This window comes from Haliaeetus albicilla, chromosome 6 (genome assembly GCF_947461875.1).
Source record: "Haliaeetus albicilla chromosome 6, bHalAlb1.1, whole genome shotgun sequence".
Taxonomy (NCBI): Eukaryota; Metazoa; Chordata; class Aves; order Accipitriformes; family Accipitridae; genus Haliaeetus; species Haliaeetus albicilla.
The window spans coordinates 35,149,394-35,169,493 of record NC_091488.1 but is presented as its reverse complement, the minus strand read 5'-3'; the positions used below and the strand labels follow the sequence as shown (position 1 = coordinate 35,169,493).

The 20,100-nt window shown below is 35.8% G+C and overlaps 1 protein-coding gene across 1 annotated transcript in view; it reads left to right on the top strand.

Annotated features, from left to right (window-relative positions):
* ZNF654 (zinc finger protein 654) overlaps window positions 1-20,100 on the top strand; it is a 37,434-nt gene extending 17,334 nt beyond the window's left edge. Inside the window, exons 4-9 of the mRNA XM_069785516.1 lie at window positions 1,326-1,461; window positions 5,667-5,869; window positions 6,638-6,777; window positions 11,611-11,752; window positions 13,466-15,782; window positions 16,175-20,100. Of these exons, the coding sequence (XP_069641617.1) occupies window positions 1,326-1,461; window positions 5,667-5,869; window positions 6,638-6,777; window positions 11,611-11,752; window positions 13,466-15,782; window positions 16,175-16,182 (2,946 nt within the window). The 3' untranslated portion in view covers window positions 16,183-20,100. The remainder of the gene's footprint in view (window positions 1-1,325; window positions 1,462-5,666; window positions 5,870-6,637; window positions 6,778-11,610; window positions 11,753-13,465; window positions 15,783-16,174) is intronic.

Sequence of the window (20,100 nt, the reverse complement as noted above, 5' to 3'; positions counted from 1 at the left end):
ATGGGAACCCAAGCACTTGTGCCACCATGAGAGGAAACTTGTTGTAGGGAAAGAAGGGATGAAAAACAGGGTTGTTTCTCCTGTTAATACTGATCATGGAACTGCAGTTTGAGAAATAGCTATCCCTTAGTTATTTTTGTGTTGATACCTGTTTGTTACTGCTGCTACAAATTAATGTGTCAGCACTACTTAATTATCAAACCAGCAGCAATTACACGCTTGATTAGAATTGTTGGAAGAATGGGATCAAGGAGTGGCTTAGCAGCCTCAGGAATGGGTAGGGTCTCTTGCATAAGAGTAATGGGACATTTTGGCAGTCCTGCAATAAGTGCTTTTCAAGAATGAACAAGAAAGAATTTAGGAAAAAGTGTGATGTATAATACTTCTCTGTGCTTTTGTATTACAATTTTCAATTACCTTGACTTTTAAACAATGAATGTATTAAAATAAATCTTTACATAATCTTCTAGATAAAGAATTTCTGAATCTCTTGTGTAATCACACTGTTAGTGAAAACCATTGTTTCAGTTACTTAACCATTTTTTACCATCAAACATACTCATCTGAACATAAAAGAAAAAATTGGATTGAAACTAAAAGAATTTACAGCAGAAAAGCGTATGTGAAGGAGTTAATTGTATGTGCATAGAAGCCATTCTTCAGCTACATCTTTTTGTTTCAAAATTAGATACCTTTTTCTTGTGATTAAAATTCTACTGTTGATTAACATTAATGTTAACACTTTTACCAGCAAATAACAAGGGGGGGGGGACGGGACGGGGAACTTGGCTTATGTGAAAATCATGGGTGGCTAAAACATTCTAGATTATTTTAGGCAAGCATAATTTCTGTTATGTAGAGATTTGGAGAAAAATGGTTGCTTGAGGGCTGGTGACTCATATGGCTTAATTCAGTTTTTCCTTCGTAGAATTCAGACACCATCACTGGATCACAAATCCAGTGTCAGCATGTCTAAATCTGTGCAGACTAGCATGAGGTGAAGACTTCAGCATATGCCAGTAATATTTCTAATTCAAGGAAAGGTGGTTTTGCACTGTTATGCAAATGCAGGCTCTTGCTATGTGCTTATAGAAGACATGAACATTCTGGCTTCCACAGTTGTGTATTACTGTTTATAGAGAATATAAGTTGTTGCTTTAGGGCTTTGTGTAGGCCCAGTCGATGAGTTTAGCTTGAATTGGTGACTGAAGAAATACTTAAACATGGGTGGGTTTTCTTGTTTCTTATCTTTTGGATGGCCTAACTTTATTTTTAGACAACTTTTTTTTTTTCTTCTTTCTAATTGTTTTTCTTTTTACATGTAGGAATGTCAGAACCTTCTAAATAGATACAGAAATATGAACCTGGAACTAGTGACTCGCATCATACGAGATGGTGGACCATGGGAGGATCCAGTATTACAAGCAATTCTTAAAGCAAAGCCTGTATCACAGGAATTAGGTATTTCATTTACCATGTTAATTTTTTAGAGTACTGAAAAATGTGTTAAATTTTGCTTTTTTGATATTAGGGTCAGGTGTTGTCAGCTGGCATTGCACACAATTTTAACTATTTTTCTGTACTAAAATGTACTGTCCCCTTTTTTTATTTGAAAGAAAACTAAGTTTCTTTGCTAGTAGTTTAAGTCACTTACAGTGTAGAAATCAGATTATTAAAGATACAAGAGGCTACTGAGGAGTTACTTATAAAATTAATTTACCAAATCCAGGTGTTCAACCCCTGAAAGAGCATGGGGAGTGACTTGACTTCAATTAGGCTACTGAAGTAACATGGTCAGGGGAGGACCTGATGTGTAATTCTGTCTCATGGTACTCTGACTCATTTAATTTTTCTTTTAAATTGTAAATATTAGGGCTTGTGGCTTTTCTTGGTTCTGTTTAGAATGAGGCCTGTGACTACACCTGATAGCTCCTTTATGTATATGTAATTTCTAGAGTTGGGAGTAGGGGAATGATTTCTCTGCAAGCTGAGAAGTAAACCAGCATTTTTAACATTTCGTGGAAACAAACATTACCAGAATGTTAATGAAAGTTCGTGAGGGGAAAATATCCAATCTACAGTAAAGTCTTTACTAACATCTTATGTGACCTATTTGCTAGCAGTGTTCACAGAGGATCTCTTAAATGCTGTTTTTATTTGATAGTGATAGGAAATACTAGTTCTTCTCTAGTTGCTATAGTGTAATGCACGATTCAGATTCATTACTATGTTTATGACAGTGTGTTTGCTCTGTAGAGAGAGGAAGAGGACTATGAAGTCGAACAGCTTAGTGAGCTGCCTCCTTAACCAGAGAAAGTATTCTGATAGGAAATTAACATGATTAAGTGGGTAGTCGTCATTGTTTTGTGTCTCCTGTGAAGCAAGCACTTGAGCAACATAGTTTACCCATGATTTTTATTACATAACTGATAAACTTCTAGTCAAATACTGACTAGAAACAGAATGAAAACAGAGATTATTCCTGTTTTGTTTTGTATCAAATGACAAACTCTAGAAGTTTGGTGGTTATGATCTGAAGTTAGGTCTCAGTCTCCATCTCTCCAGCAAAGAATTAGTTTAGTCCTTTGCCTTAATGATTCACTTGATCATCATGAAGCCTCTCTATGATGGGTAACAGTTTGAGGATTTTCGCTTATTTTTAACCTGGCAGAGTAGGAATGAGACTGCCTGTTGTCACTAGATGATCATTTTGTTTCTTTTTGTTGCAGGCCATATCTCCTTCCCCTCTGCTGAGGTATTCTGCCTCCTTTTATCTTCTGATATCCCCCCACACCCCCTTGACATATCTCATCTGTGATGACAAAGATTTTGTTTTAGATAATACCTTTTGGAAGCTTTTTCTTTCTTGTCTCACTTCCTCTAAAATCTGATTCTTGTGAAGTCTTACACAAAGCCAACATTCTGTGCTGCTTTATAGGCTGGTAGTGTTTGGTGTATACTTTGAAACTTGGCCATATAGTTCCCTTGGGGATCACTATTTTAAATGAGAAAAACTGCCTATTATTGCTGAATCACCAACCATTACTTGCAAAAGTCAGTTTGATAAGTATGTACTGTGTGAACTATGTAATCCTGTCCTAGGTTCATTAATTACATGGAGAAGCTTACGTGAAGACAAACCTTGCTGTGTCTGTCTTTACGTGAATTGTAGTATACTTTGAGATGTTGCAGTCTATTTTGAGATGGCTGGAAAGGAAGGCAGCCTTCGGGTTTAAAGAAAAATAGCAGGGTTGAAACATAGGAGCAATACACTTCTAGTAGATCAGGGAGAATAAGGCAGTTTCCTGTGAACATCTAGAATAGTATTGCAGTGCAGGCAGAGGTACGCTCAGATGTAAGCAGTTAAGTTTCTAAGCTGATGGTTGGCATCTGTCGCTCTAAAGCAAAGCACTGCACATGCTGCCTGGACAAGAATAGATGTTGTTTTCCCCGAGCCATTTTTAATGTATCACAGACTTGGCTAAATGCTACTATAGTAGTTAGCAGTTGTCTTTTGCTGGGGGGGTTAGAAGAGCTGTAAATGCTGCCTTGGGAAACGAGGGCATTCGACTACAGGGAGGGAGAACAATCCTGGCAGTGGCATAGCTGGAACTTGCAGTCTATTTAGAAACAGCGTTGGAGGGTGTAGGAGAGCCCTGTCCCTGGAAGCTCGTGCTGTCAGTGTTGGAGGGTGTAGGAGACACCCTTCCCTGGGAGCTTGTGCTGTCAGAAGTGGGATTCGCATTTATGGAGCAGAGGGGTGTACTCAGAGTTGCCCACACAGAAAGAGGGAATGATATAACAAGTTAACCTGTATTGTGGACTGCAGTCTTCCCTTCTTTGAGGGAAAAGGACGTTCCAGCCAGCTGTTATATGTGCAGCATTTTCTTAACATTATCATGTAACAAAAGCTAAGTATTTCTGGCCTGATTTGTCAATGTGGATATTCGGTAATCTGTTGGGTAATGTTTGCATATGAAACTGATGGTTGGATTTATTATCATAAGTATGTTAATTCAAAAAAGGAGAGGCCTTTATTTGGCTTTAAGGATTGTTCCATGCCATCACTTTTTAATGCAGTTAATGACCAGTGTTAGACACTGGCTTTTCTTTCAGTTGTCGTCTTTACTAAATTTGTACCCAGAAGTGCTAATGCATAGTGGGAATGATATCTTCTCTTATGGTGGACCTTATGGTACATCTATTAACAAATATAATCTAAAACCTTGTATCACCTTTAATAATATTCCTTAAATGTTCATTAGCATATAATACCATTAGCTTGCATAAAAATAAAGATGCTAGAGAAATCCTGGTTTTGAGCATAAGGAATGTCTTTCAAACAGGCATCCTTTAAAAAAAAAAAGTTTAAGTGAAAGCTTGTTATACAAGTAGTCTTTTTCTTTTGGCAAAAAAAATTCTCTTAGCTGTTCAGATTGTTCAGTAACCGCTTCTATTTTTTTAATCATTTTAAGTGTCACTTTAAGTTGTTTGTAACTTTCTTGATACAGGTTCCTTCTAAGTTATATACTTCCCATGCTCACTGCTAGCCTTTATTGACTTTAAATTGACAATCTCTTTTATTTTTTTCTTTTTTAAAATATGAAACATTGTACAGTACTACAGGGCATGCACTGGAAATTGTGGGGTTTTAACTCTTTCTCTTAAGGTAGCTGTTGAGAATATAAAAGGAAGATCAGGCCATATTGTCCAATACATTACATAAATGTTAACACACTATTAACACCTCAGTGTGTGTTTACTTGACAAGATGCAAACAATTCTCAAAATAAAAGCAGCATTGCTGCATTTTGTACTCTTGAGTGATATTTTAACTTTTAATCCTAAGAGACACTAGGATCAGTGTGATCTTTTATAATAGAGATCTAAAGCATGCCTGCTATGTATTTCATAATTTCCCAATTACTTAAATGTTAGTAATAGTTATGTTCATGTTTAATACTTAAACGTTAGTATTTTGAGTATCTCAGTTGAAACAATTTCATTCAAGCATTAGCTTTAAGATTAGCTTTTAGATCTGAAACACAGATTTCCAGAAATCAGGGCCTAGAATTTAAAGGTATTTAGGGATTTAGAATTGTGCCCAGTAGCACTTTTAGAGGAAGAAAAAGTATATTTTCCACTTCTCCAAGCAAAATGAAGGTATTCAAAACTACTTAAAGCAACAGGATGTGAATTGTTGTTAACTTTTTCACCACTCCAAGCTCTTCCATTTTAATGGATAATGAGTATCCTGAGTTGTTTTAAATATTTATAGTTATAGCATTGGAAGTGCTGTTGATCTTACACTTCTGACAATCACCCAGATTCCAGTGCTGAGAAAAAAGGGAATTTTTTTTCTCGAAAATGTTCATATCTGCTTCTATGTAGTGTATATTTTACTAATCCTTTGCAGCATCTTGTGTTGATCTGTTAGAAACAAAATACTGAATTAGATTACTGGTGTAAGAAAATAACAATTTCTGTTTCCAAGCAGAAGGACAGAATCTTGATGGTATTTAATTTAATATATGATAGCTTCTTTAGCAGAGCCTTTTTTATATTATTTGTTGACATTGCACTATTAAAAACAACATTACATTTAAATTCATTTGTTGTTTGGACTTCATATTCTAATTGCCTTTAAATCTTTCTTTTCTGTACAGTTAACAAATATTTAAGCTCTGAAAATCCACTGTTCTTTGAACTACGTGCCAGATACCTTATTGCCTGTGAACGCATCCCTGAGGCAATGGCTCTTATCAAATCTTGCATAAATCATCCAGATATCAGTAAAGATCTGTATTTCCATCAAGCTCTTTTCACCTGTCTTTATATGTCACCATTAGAAGATCAGCTATTCCAGGAGGTATTGTTTGTCAGTATACATTTTTTTTAAATGAAGTGGTACATTATACTTACTGTATACAAGTTGTCAAGAGGAGCATATGGAACTCTGTTTTTGTAGAACCAAATGTCATAAAATCAGGCAACTACACCGGTGTTGCTTAACTCAGTGCTGGCTTAAGCTTTGAAAAGTTAAATGTTAAGTGCCTACAAATCTTGTTGACCTAAATGCAATTTTTTTGGTCAAGTTTACTTGTAGATATATTCCCTAAATAACTTGAGTCATTAATATTTTGTAACTTCAGTGTATTGACTATTTTATTATTGACTATTATTTTAGCAAAAGCACTTGAGCCTGATTGATGTCAGTCCAGTGTTTTGTACATTATATAGTTTTGTTAGCCTTGAAGTTTTTTTAATGATGCCCCGGTACGTAAAATGACACTGTAGCTGAATGTGGCCCTACTTTTACCACTGAGTACTTACTAGATAACTGCTCTTCTTAACCTTGTTTTAGGAACAAGCTACCATCGCGCAAAAAAGTGCTTTTGTGTAATCTTTTAATTTCTCAGACAATTATTCTGACTGTCATTACTCTAAGAAATATGAAGGAGCTCTAAATATCTCCAAAATCTCTATTTACAGACCTACACAAAAGCTGTTCCAAAGAAATCCTATGTTAATAGCAATTCCTGAAGTTTTCAGTAGCTGCTTTAATATAGCACGGTCTGATAGGTTTTTGTTTCATGTTAGCAAATTTATCTAAATTGATTTTATTTTAATTGTATAGCACTTGTTGAGGACTGATTGCAAGAGTGGAATTGAGATCATCTGCAACACTGAAAAAGAAGGGAAGACTACCTTAGCCTTACAGCTATGTGAATCGTTCCTAGTCCCACAGCTTCAAAATGGGGACATGTATTGTATATGGTAAATACTTTATTTCTGGTGAAGCAGCTTAGCAGATAATAAATGCTTATTGCCAAAATGAAACTCATCTAACTTTGAGATGTAGCTCAAGTTTAAAATACCAGATAAAAACATTCTAACATGATTTTTAAACACTCCTAGTACATCTGTTATGCCTGTTGCCTTTTTACACACAATCATGTACAGTGGTAGCCTACATAGTACCTAACACTAACTGTTTCAAAGTAACAGAAGGGTGAGCCTTTACATACTTTATGCTGTAAATACCTATAAATATGGCATTTATTATTAGCAATGTGTAACAATATGCAGTCTGTAGACTCTGGCAATGCAGATATTTTGCTGTTCTGCTAGTTAAATTACACTGCTTATAATCAAACTGTAGTATGTCACCAATGTGTCTAAAAAGAGAATATATGGTTCTGAAAATGCGCTATGAATTACGCAAACTTTTACTTCATAAACAGAGCCATAACATAAATGGTGGTCCTCTAGAAAACATTTAAGTAAGAATGTCTTCATACACACTGAATCAGCTTGATAGTTGGACATTTTTATGGCTAAGAAGTGTTTTCTAAAGAGTTGTCAAAACAAATTTCATCATTCTGAGGACTGAAAGATGGCTAAGGAAGATAATCCTTCTGTTTAGCCTGTATAATTTCTGTGCCTAAAGTAACATCTGTATTCCTTGGTAAAGTACGCTTAATTGTTCGATTATGTAGTTAAAGCAAAAAGGCTTAGTCAGCAAGGATTTGAATTTTTTTCAGTCAATAGAGATTAAATTATTAATCTGCATAACTAATTTTAATATGGAGTTTAGAAGCTATATAGGATTTCCCTGTTCCCAGATTTCAGAGAATTGAAAAGTAAGATGTGTCTACTTTTTTTTTTCTTGAGCAAGTAATGAAGGTCAGACATGATAGTGCTTTTTCCTTCAATATTGGATGAGTAATTGATTGTGTTGAATAAAAACCTTTCAAACTATGATTATGACATATATGTATAATACAATGTATTGGCAATACCTAGTGGCATTTTTCATTCAGCCTGTCCAGGAAAAGGTGGGCATGACTGTCCCCATAGGACAGATGAAGAAGTTCAACCAAAAAGGTACATAGTGTGTGTGAGCCCAGCGACCAACTTTGGGATAGAATCCAACTTTGCTGATTCCTGCCCAAATGCTGCATCTCCTGACTTCGTATTTATTAGGAAATTCACAGATGTAACCTATGCATATTGGTTACATGGTTAGTGCTTTCTGTTTGGGGGATTCAGTCTTTTAAGGAAGGCATTTTAAATATTGGAGTTAAACCTACCTTTTAGATCTTTTGCTGTAGTAACATGTTATAACATTGCTCTTACCCCGTTGATTATTAAGTCTTGCATCATCCATTTTGAAAACTGCTATTCAAAACAAGATGTCTGTCCTCATGTTCTGGCAAAGTGGATGTCAAAAATGAAATTCCAGAAGAGACTAAAATACTGTTTGAGACCTGTTTATGAAGGAAACCATTTTGGTATCTTAGTATTTTAATCTTCTGTTCAGAATATAGAACTTGAGGATCTTTGAAAGAGTTCAGAGCAGTTACGTCTGTGCAGCGAGAATAGCTGTTTTGTTCTTTACAGATGCTGAGCCTTAATAATTGTGTACCCAACAAGAGAAGTCTGCATAATGCTTAATAGATAATGTAAACTGGAACAAAGTTTGTGAAGGCATGACTATACTGTGATTCAAATTTTTGAAGAAGTAAGAGACAGGTTAAATTAACCCACATTGTGTGTTTTTCCCTAGAGAAGATTTTAATGCCTTCAGCACAGCATAAATCATCTTACCTTGTCTGGAATTCAGGACCTTGCAGATATAGCAGGGATCTAGCAGCAAACACTACTAGCAAAGATAAGATACCAGAATAGATTAGAAAGCTGTAAATAGCAGATATTTGCTATTGCTTAACGGGAAGCAGCTTTTATATGAAATCTTCATGCTGAAACCATTAGTTCTCATATTATCTCAGAGGAAGATGGACTTTAAGCAGCTCTGTCACAAAACTCTTACTGTTTTCATTGACATTAAGAATAAATTCTAGATTCAGGTGATCCGAATTATTTTTCTGAAGTGAAAGCCCACTTACAAATTAATCACAAAGCAAGCTGTGCATGGTCTTACTAGAAATATTTGTATACAAGGTATTGGTAAGAGATCAGTCCATAATGATGTGATTAATGACCTTCTAGTATCAAAAAGTGATGTCTCTTCAGAAAGACAGACAAAATTTTGATGGAACAAGTGTAGCAGAATGGCTTGCCTTTTCTGTCAAGCAATTTTAAAATGCTATTTTGGCTGGTTTCATGTGACTCCTATGCAGTAAATTCAAGAAGCCGGGGAATTTTTCCCACAGGTTCAATCAGTCTTTGGCCTTTAGGTAATTTTTGTGAACTGGATAACATTTTGGTAAAGTGTGCTATCTATGCCCGAGGAAAGATAGACTTTCTACTTATCAACAATAGCTAGATCTAAAACCTTTGCTAAGGTAGGATGGGTTTAACCATTCTCTTACGTTGCTGATGGAAGCATGCAAAGGGTTTGGTATTTTGTGGAGGGTTAACAGACTGGAATACCTGGTTGCCTCTGGTAAAGAGGTACCAAGTTCTGTGATCTCACAGTGACAATTTAAATGGCCCCAACGTGTGTCCATAATAGTTGAAGCACAGGCCTCAATGTGAACCAAGTTCTACTATCCAAGAAGTAAATGTCATTAAGTACTGTACTACTATGCCATAATAATTGAGCAAATAGAAATCTACTCCTGCCTGCATTATCTCAAGTTTATCATCTGTGTTGTGGTCAGTGACACAGAAATATCTCAAGTGCTGCTGATTTCAGCATTAAAGTTGGTATCCAAAGCATTTAAGTGATTGGAATAGAGTCCAATCAGCTCTTCAAGAATGCTTTAAACCTTAATGATTATCAAAGTCAGAAATGTGCTTGAGAAGGAGAAGCCTCCATGTCTACATGGAGGAATAAGACTTAAAATATTATTTTGCATCAGGGTCTAGTCAAATGGTGGTTAAACTGATTTAACAGCTTGCTCTCACCAATGGAGCTGCTCCTTCTACTTTCAGTTTTCTTCATTCCTTTTTCAGCTCTTTCCTTGTGCCAGCCGTCACAGTTGTCTGAACACATGGCAAGCCACTTTAACCACTAATCTCTCAGAAGAATAATTAGTGTTGAAATGGCTTGCTCTGAAATGGTGAGAGACAAAGCAGAGAATAAGTTGTATTATTTAACGGCTGTAAAATTTAACAGCAATAATGTGCAGTTCTTTCTTTTGTACTTCAGGTTGAGACTTTTACTGAATTTTTATGAATGGTTTGGTGCATGAAGACACTAGTTAGTTTCAAACTCCTATGTGAAGTTTGCAAAGACTTTCAGGAATTTAGATTTCCAGCCTGGTAAAGGCAGAGGTGAACAGCTTGTATCTTTAGAAAACCTGTAAGACTAATTTTTTTTGTGAGTAGAGCTGCTTGTAGAATTCCTTTTTCACAGTTTCCCCATATAAGCTTGATCTTTCTTTCAACTTCAGTTTTCTTGGGTTCTGAATGAAAGAAAACAATCAAGCTCTCTTGTCTAGCTCTTAAAATATCAAGCTGAATTGTAGAGCTGTCCTAAATTGAAAAGTGAAGTTGGTGTTTTGTCACAGGCAGTTTTGTCACTTCTTTCATGCAGGCACTGACCTCACTTAAGACGAGCTCAATCTCAAAAGGTTTGCCTGATTTGTATCTGGCACAGACTAGAGACTCTGGAAGATTAGCCAAATATTTGGTCAGTAACTGGGTTTGTGTTTTCTGAGGGAGGAGGCTGGTGGAATAAAAAAGTGTCGTCCTTCAGAAAATGAAAGTTGATCGGTCCCTTGTTTTCATTGTAATGTTAGAGTTAGTCCTAACTATATCTACTCCTGGGTAAAATACTTGTGCTGGAAAATTTTCTTACAATTAAAAGTTAACTCTGATTGCCTTTCCCACTCTCTGAATTCAAGTGCAAAAGTTAACTCTGATTGCCTTTCCCACTCTCTGAATTCAAGTGCATAGAACTTACAGGCTGTAAATTTCAATTAGCTGTATTTTATAGACTAAACACATTACCTGTGTAGGAGCTCTGTTGCAGAGTCTAGCAATCTATTCTTATGTTTCCTTGTATCAGTCCGCAGTGTTATTTGACTGAGGATCATAGAGATGTATGAATAGGTGTAGAGCCTGATACTTTCATGTAACTGCTATTGGCTAGAAAGACCAGTGATGACAGCAGTAAAAAAAAAAATCATGTTGTAATATGCATAACTGGAGAACATCAATATTTCCTGTCAATGGACTGTATCAGAAGCTAGCTTTCCACAATGCTCCCATTTTCCACATTCAGACACTTCTTTTCCTGAAGGACTCCCCATCCATGCACTGAAAGTAACTTAATCCGAAGAGCACACAGAGCTTGCTGTTCAGCCTGATGGTTGTTGCTGGTGGTGTTAAGGGCTAGATGCTGTAACATCTGATTTTATTATGCAGTTCTCTGATACTAAGCTGAATACATTAATATTTTGTTGGATATTTAATTGGCTCAGTGATAGGAGATGCCCTGAATGCTTTCACAAAGTAATTAAGTTGCATTTTCCATTGTACATATTGTGTACAGTTGTGGTGTTAATTAGGTTGGTATTACGCCCTCAAATATGATTTTACTTACAGAATATCCAAATAGTTGTTCTTAGTAATGCATCATGCTTAGTGATAGAGTTCTAAAACGCAACCTAATCAAAATACTTCGTTCTGTACTTATAGGGACCTGATCTTCATTTGGAGTAAACTGCAGCTTAAATCTAACCCATCAAAACAAGTGTTTGTCGACCAGTGCTACCAGCTTTTAAGAATTGCTACAAATGTCAGAGTAATTTTCCCTTTCATGAAAGTCATTAAGGATGAAGTAAGTTTTGTTTGTTTGTTTTACCCTGCCCCCTCCATTGTTTTTGTAAGTGAAGAGAAATGATTTTTATATTGTGTAATGGCAACTTTTTGTGGAAAACTAAGAGGGGGTAAGGAACGACACAGTATTAACTTAAAAATTTTGTCAAGTTCCAGAATGTGCTCCAATATTGTGATTGCTCTTGGTCTGTTGTGTGGTTTTAAGATTTTTTGTTTGTTTTTAATTGACTGAATTCTGACTTTTTCTTTCTGCCTGCAGTAAGTTTGAGGAATGTTATCCTCTATAAATAAATGGGAAAATTAATAAATACGAGGAATAGATGTGAAAGATGCATTGGTTGGGGTTTTTTTTAGCTTGGCTCCTTAAGGAAATAGGACTTGTGTAATGCCAATGTATCTGCCTTTCACCCTTGTTAAGTTCTGAATCCTTTCACCAGTTCTGTTCAAGTCTGCAGAAGTGCTTAATGTAACATAAAGGAAAAGCTAGACTAAGATAGGGGAAGGCATAATTTTGCTTCAGAAAAGTGCGCTGTTGTTCATGCTTCAGATGTTGGTCTTCTACTGTCCCATACAGGCATCTGCGAAAGATGTAACGTGCAACACTTTGCTCACAGGAGTGCAAGTTGTTTCCAAACAAAGGTTGTTTTTTACCATTGACCTGACTGAACAAAGCTCCTTCATATTCTGTGTCCTAAATGAATTATAAATTATTTTGTCACGGGTGATGCTGTACAGTTCTAATTGTAATGATTTGTTGCTGTTCAAGATTTTAATCTCAGTATGTATTCTAAAATACTTGTGGTGACATGAATAACTTTTATTTGTATTTGCATCTGAATCATCGTATCTTTTAATAACCCACTACGTATGGAGCATTGTATGTATTTGTTAACATACATTTAAATATAGGTAGGTATTAATTATTTCTAAACTTCCTGAAACTCTTTTTACTTTAATCTGCTCCCTGTTGGGCAGTATGTTTCTCATCATCCCTCTGAATTACATGTTCAGGGCAGGGCCCCCAGCCTAAAGTGTGGAATAGGAATTCTGCTCATTGGAAGGATAGTTTGTCAATTCTGAAAATTCAAGCCTTTTAGAATGTTTGGCCATGGGTTGTTATGGTTTCCCTGGTGGTTGTTGTTCAAAATTGAGGGCAGTATTTTATAGCTTGTATTTTTATGCAATGCAAGTTAAATGAGTTAGAACAGGGGCAAAATATAGACTAACTGTCCAACTGCAGTGTGAAACAGCCTAGGTAGTGAAGATGCAGACAGAAGATACTGCTAGATCAGGTATGATTTGCTGCAGTCTTGTTTTATATGCCCAAATAATTAATTGTGTTTCACTATAGAACTGCGCGTGGCAAAAGTATCTGAAGCTTTGTTGACAGTAGCTGTGTAGCTTTCAGTGCAAACCAGATGTTATTTTTGAGCATTTTTTATCTGTATTTTACAGTCTGATTTGAGCATTACTTTAAAATGTACGTGCCTTCAGGTAAAGCTTACTAGTAGGATGCTTTCTGAACTCCTAACTATTTTGCAAGAGTATTAGTATATGGGATGTTGATGTTTGGGCATTGTTTATACTAGTTCTTTTTCATCTGTGGGTCTCATTTTTTTATTTTACTTTCAAGCTATAGACTTCTGTAAGCCCATAAGGAAAATACCATTATGTATACTCTATAATTATGTATGCTGTAATTTTCTTTGTGCAGGTTGGTGAAGATGGTCTTCAGATATGTGTTGAGATATGTGGATGTGCCCTACAGTTGGACCTCCGTGAAGATCCCAACATGAAAAGTCTTATTTATAAAGCAATTGCTCATTTTTTACCAAATGACTTGGAGATCCTCAGAATTTGTGCTCTTTCAATCTTTTTTCTTGAGCGCACCTTGGAATCTTACTACACTGTTGAACATTTATATAAATGTGCGGATGAAGAATACAATGAGTGCACTAGTTCTGTTCAAAACCGTGTACGTTTTGAACTGCTTCCCATTTTGAAAAAAGGTTTGTTTTTTGATCCTGAGTTTTGGAATTTCTTGATGATCAAGCAGAATTGTTTAGCGTTATTGGGGGATAAAGCCTTTGCTGGCATAAGTGAAAGTACACTGGAAAACTCTACTGCAAATACAGAGAAGATAACAGAGTATAGGGCTCTGAATGAGGAACGTGTCTGTTCAACAGATGTAAGCAATGGGGAGCTTGACCCTGAAGACCTCTCTGAACCCCAGTCCAAAGGTAATGCCAAAAAGAACCATGAAGCTCTTGAGGCATCTAAAATGTTAGATCAAACTGTACCAAGGCACCGCTGTGTGATATGCAACAAGGAATTTCTTGGTGGTCACATTGTGAAACATGCACAAGCTCACCAAAAAAAGGGCAGTTTTTCCTGTGTACTTTGCACCAGAAAGTTCAGGCAAAGAGGACTTATGCTGAAGCACTTAAAGAATCATGTCAGGAAGATAGAAAGGCAACATCTTGCTGCAGTTCTTGAGCGTGGTCAGCAGGCTCCTGCTGTTAATGAACTAGAATGTTCTGATGTTTCTCTGTCTCTTGAAAACGGGAATTCTGATGGTTCCAAAGATAACGAACCAGAGACTGCAATAGCTCCAACTGCTGACCAAGTGGTCCAAGTGGAGGAGGAGACTGCAGAACAGGTATTTGATGTGGTGGAAAACCATCTAAGTGACCAGGATGATGCTACTGAAAATAGTAGTGACAGCTGTTTTAATAATGTTCCTGAAGCTTTAAGTACAGAAAGTTTGCCTGAAGATGATGAGAGCTCCAGTAAAGAGTCACCTATTCTGCACAAAATGAATGGAGCTTTTTGCTCTCAAAAAGACATTGATGCTATGGATGAGGAAGGAAGCTTTAAGTGCCCTGCTAATGGTTGTGCTAGAGTGTTTAAAAAGATAAGATTCCTCAATAAACATGCAAGAAAAGCTCATCCAACTGATTTGAAAGTGCAGCAGCATATAATGAAATGGAATAAAGGAAAATGTCGGTTCTGCCAGAGAAAATTTGCTGATTCCCAACATTTTATAGACCACCTGAAGAGACATGTGTATCCAAATGTTTACTTTTGTTTACACTTTAATTGTAATCAGAGATTTAAGCTGTCAACTGAGCTTGCAGAGCATACAAAAAGTCATAGTGTTTTTAAAGCTCAATGCAATTTTGCAGAGTGCTGTGAGCTATTTGAGGAGCTCCCTTTGCTGTATGAACATGAGGCTCAGCATTATTTAAATAAAACACCAGAATGTTCAGAAGATGCAAGTGAAAAAGATTCTTCAGATGATCCTTCAGAACTTTGTAGTTACCAGGATGATGATGAATCTATTAATGAAAAAGAAACTGTAGATTTACCAATTCCAACTTGGAAGTCAAGGAAGGATTCTACAGAACCAAAGACATATATTCAAAGTGTTGAGAAGAAAGCAAATAATGTAATTCACAATGGAAATGAAAGTTCATCTGAGGGTAGCGCTACAGTTTTAAGTTTGATAGACCAAAAGACACCCGTGTTACAGCCAAATTCTGAAAACTGTAATGTTGTTAGCGACCAACTAGTCAATGGGCACAGTGACCTAGATCAGACATCATCAAAGTCTTCAGAAATATCTTCGGACAGAGTGGCAGATGAAACAAGGACAGAAAATGGGTCAGTGTTACCAGTTTTACAGAATTGTCATGATACACCACAAAATAATGCTGCTGCCTCGCAATTACCTTCTAAACCAAATCAGACAACAGAGAATACTTCATATGGTGTCATCTTAACAAAACCGTATTTTAGACCATTGCCTCCAAGTTATCTTGATGAACGATACATTAGCATGCCAAAACGTAGAAAAATTTTGACTGATGAAGTAGATGCTCATTCTGAACAAGATACATTTTGTAGCAAAACAACAGAAAGATTTAGATGTGGCAACTGCTTGACCATCTACTGTAATTCAGAAGCACTTGAGGCTCACCTTGCACAAAAGAAGTGTCAGACGCTCTTTGGATTCGATTCAGATGATGAAAGTAAGTCTTACAGTCCTTGTGGGTTGGTTTGTTTGGAGGTAAATACCAACCAGAAAACGGTATTTGAAAATGGGCAACCTGATGGAATAGGTAAGACAGACAGGACTTCTAAGCAATTGCAGTATCCTAGAGCTTAGACAATCAAATCGCAATGCTGTGCTAAATTGGAAGTTCAAATTGGACATGCTGTTTAGATTAAGAAAGAGGTGGTGAGAATTGATAGGCAGCTCTAATGGAAAAGACTTCTTATAGAACAGAAGGGGGTAATTCAATCTGTCTTTCCTTGCATGTTTGAAACTAAACATGTTGAAAAACATAAGCAGTGTTCTAGATTAAAGAATGATTTACATTGGTTAATCTTCATTTTAACCCCAATGCATTCTCTTTTACAGGTGCCTGATTCAATGTTGTGGGAAAATGTATCAAATGAGGAGTGGTGTAAGAAAACACTACGTGAAGAAGCATCAGTTTGTTTCCCAGTTGGCCTTAATCATAAAGCAGTCTCAAATTACTAAACAAAAACATGACCTTGATAAAGACAAAGCACATTTTCTAGACAAAACTCACAGAGGAGTAATAGGAGCTCTGCAGATCTTGAGTCCAGAAAGGTTGCTACAAAATCCCCAAAGTACCAGTTATCCAAAAAGCCACATTCATTCCAAATGTGTGATTGAAGCTTAGCGGCACAGTCTTTCTAGCATGAAGGTTTAAGGAAAATAAGGCATACAGTTGAGCAAGCAGAGAAAGCAGAGGTGTTAATTGCCTTATGGAAATAAAACCAACCAATTCTGAAAGCTGCTTTAGTTGGAAAATGTGTGGTGTTAAAGGATATCCATCCACACAGCTGGGAAGGAATCATTCAAGAAGGTGTTACGTTATTGTAATATGGATAAGAAATGCATAGAGGAACCATGCATTCTTTTTTCAAAGTTTGAGTATGTGATTCCATTATCTGCTAAAAAGCATGGAGCTCATTTAATAAACTTATACTCAGAATCAAAAAAGAGGAATGTAGAAAGAAAGCTAAGATGGGTGGAATAGCCAAAAACTTCAAGTACAGAGCATGCAAGGTAAAATGAGTTGATGTGATATTAAGGGTGAAAGTTATGCACAGTGGAAATCAGATGCATGCAAGAGAAGCCCTTTTCAAGGCTGTGGTAAACGTTTATGTTAAGTGTCCTGTAAAACATCTGTTGTAGGTGCAGGAAGACTAATACAAGCAGTATGTGCACAGATTGTGTGGTTATTAACAGAAGCCAATTGAAACAAATACAGAATGTGAAGGGGGTTAAGCTTGCATTAAGGGCAGAGTTAAAGTAATTTTATGCAAATACAGAGGTCCTTCAGCTGTTGATATGACTGAAAAGAAATTGAGATGGCTTCCTGTTTAAAAAAAATAATTTTAAAAAAAAAGGCAGGCAAAAGCAGAGCACATGTTAAATTGGAAAAAAAAGATCAGGAGGAGCCTGTTTCACATGTGATATTTCTTAATGGTGGTGGGTCACAACTCAGTACATTACTTATTTACTGTCTAGAGGAAGGGAGAAAATATGTATTGACTCAACATTAAGACACATTACAACCCTATCTAGTAGTGTCTCTTGAAAAGATAGCCTTTCCCAGAAGTTAGTGAAGGAGTTAGACTTAAATGTTAAGCACTTTATCCAAAATTCACTGTTCATAGAAACAATCAGAATGTGAAGACAAAAAATTTGAGTCATTCAGCTCTATACGTAACATCGAAATACTGGACACTTGGAAACCAAAAAGATGATGTAGTTTTTGATGTTCCCACCCCAGACAGAGGTCTGGCAAACATTCACGTTGTCTAATTACTGTGCTAACTTATCCTCTAATTTATCTTATACTGTCTTGCCACCTAAAAATACTTTATTTGGGATCCTGTTCTATGCGGGTAGCTGAAAATTTTAATGTGGTTGTAGGCACGGAAGGTATAGTGGTGAAAATTGGTGTGTACAGATGGAGTCATTACAGAAATGTAGGATAGCAAAGACCAACTGTTCCTGCTCAGCTAGCTTGCTTACTGAATAAATAGTTCATCACAATGCCTGTATGGCATAAGATGATGGTCAACTTCCTTAAATCAACAGATATGTAAAAACTAATGAGTAAAAAATCAAGAGGTACGTAAAAGGTCTGTTCATCGTAGCAACGGCTCACACTTGCAAACCTAAGGGTTTCATTGTAAAATAGGCTGTTAAGTAGTTCTGGAACTTAAACTTAATAGTTCAGTAATGCCTCTGCTAATAATCCTCTGTGAAATTAAACAGATATTTGCATTAATTCTGCTTCCTTTTCCCCTCCTGGGAGGTAAAAAGAACGTAAATTCAAAATCATGCTCTTGAATTCTAGAAAATTTTTGCCTTAACTTTGAGTTGGATTAACATAAAAGGTTATAAAATTATGATCACAGGTATGTGTGCATTACATTAATACCGATGACTGGCCCGCTTTCAGAGATTTGTGTGACATTTGAGGCACCAAAGAGGTTTTTTTGCAGTTGCAAAAAAACTGAATTAAATGCATCATTCATTATATATACATATATACACACACTATATATATATTTACTTACATAAATACATTAAAAGATTTTAAACATAAAATTAACGGGGACCTTATCAGCCAAATGCACTTTTACATTTTTTGTTTTCAAGTTACCAACTAATTTTTAAGGACCCAGTTACCACCTTGTATGTTCTCAGGCTCCCCTTTCTTTGCTTAACATTGTTAATCTAGTTAATTTGCTTAAATATATTTGGAAAAAAAGGTTAATTTTTAAGTATTACAGTTTTAAAAATCTGAAACTCAGATATGACAAAAATATTTGTGTAAAGTCTTTTTAAATGTACCTTTAATCTTTGGTGCTTTTTTGCCTTTTTCTGGAGCTCCATGTGTTTGAAGATGCTTTAAAAACATGAATGAGACTTGTATTTTCTTTTGTTTAAAGTGTGTAGATAAATGCATCTATGTACATGCATAAACTGTGACCATAATTTTTTGTACCTGCATTAAACTCATTTTTGTTCAAAGATGCTTTTCTTGGACACCACCATTTGTTTATACCATGTGTTCAGTATATACACTTTGGAGAATGGAAAACTGAATTCTTGGCATAGGTGAACATTAGCATCACCTAACACCTATCAGAAATATACTAAATTGACTTAAAGTGGGTGGTAACATTTTTGTTTTAAGTAATGATTTTTACTTCAAAAGACATTGCATTTTCCTTAAAATACTCTCTGATATCTGTTGGTATTTTCAGAAAGTTGCAGTATTAAACAACTGTAATTAGGAGCAAAAAGATACTTGTAACATGTAGGGGATAATTCTACATGCTTTTTAAGGATTCCTTAGTATGTTGAATATTACCCTATACTAAGCCTGCAACTTCTAGGGCTGAAAAAGGTTCCAAATCTAGAATTGAAAGTTTGGGGTTTTTCCCCCCAGGCATTAAGCATTGTATGATATAATTGGAAGTACTTCTTCAACATGTATCACTTTGATTCAATAAATACTGAAGTACATGTGTAATGTAAGCATGCAAACATCTTAAAGCTGCCTGAAGTTATACATGAGCTTAGGAGCTTTGTTGGATCAAAGTTTGTGCATTTCATTACTGATAATCGTATTCTAATAACATTCCTCCAGGTGGCTATAACTTGGATTTAGACTTCCCTTTTAAGACTGTCTACTCTAACCTGATCACAGTTCACTGTAAAGGTCATGTCAATTCTAATTTTCAATGAGTTGCCGCTTGGCACCTTTCACAAAAAAAAAATACTGAAAGTAGGTTGAAAGTGGTCATATCTGTGGGGAAAGGTCACTGGTACTTTGGTTATTTAGCCATATTCATTAAAACTATATAAATTGTATAGTTTGGATAATTTATAACATTAAACTTTGTGATTTTAATATCACATTGAAGGTTCAGCTGTACTCATTTCTTTTATTGTTTAACACCAGTGCTATGGACAAAAGACTCAAAGGGGGTGGTAGTGTTACTATTTTCTTAATTTATTTGGTACTGTATAACACCTTTCTGATTAAATGCAGTGTATGCATTTTGGGACTCTTAATTTGTAAAAGCTGTTACAGGTTCAGCAAGAAAGGAAATTTGTGCTTCCTTGTTGAATGTTAAATTATTTTACTTTGCATTTTATATAAGAGTACAAATTAAAACTGAGCCATCAAACTGCAATAAATCAACAGTAGTGTTTCATTTTAAAAACTTTTTTGTACTGTACATAGATTTGTTCAATAAAACATTGTCTTTGTTGTTGATAGAAATTGA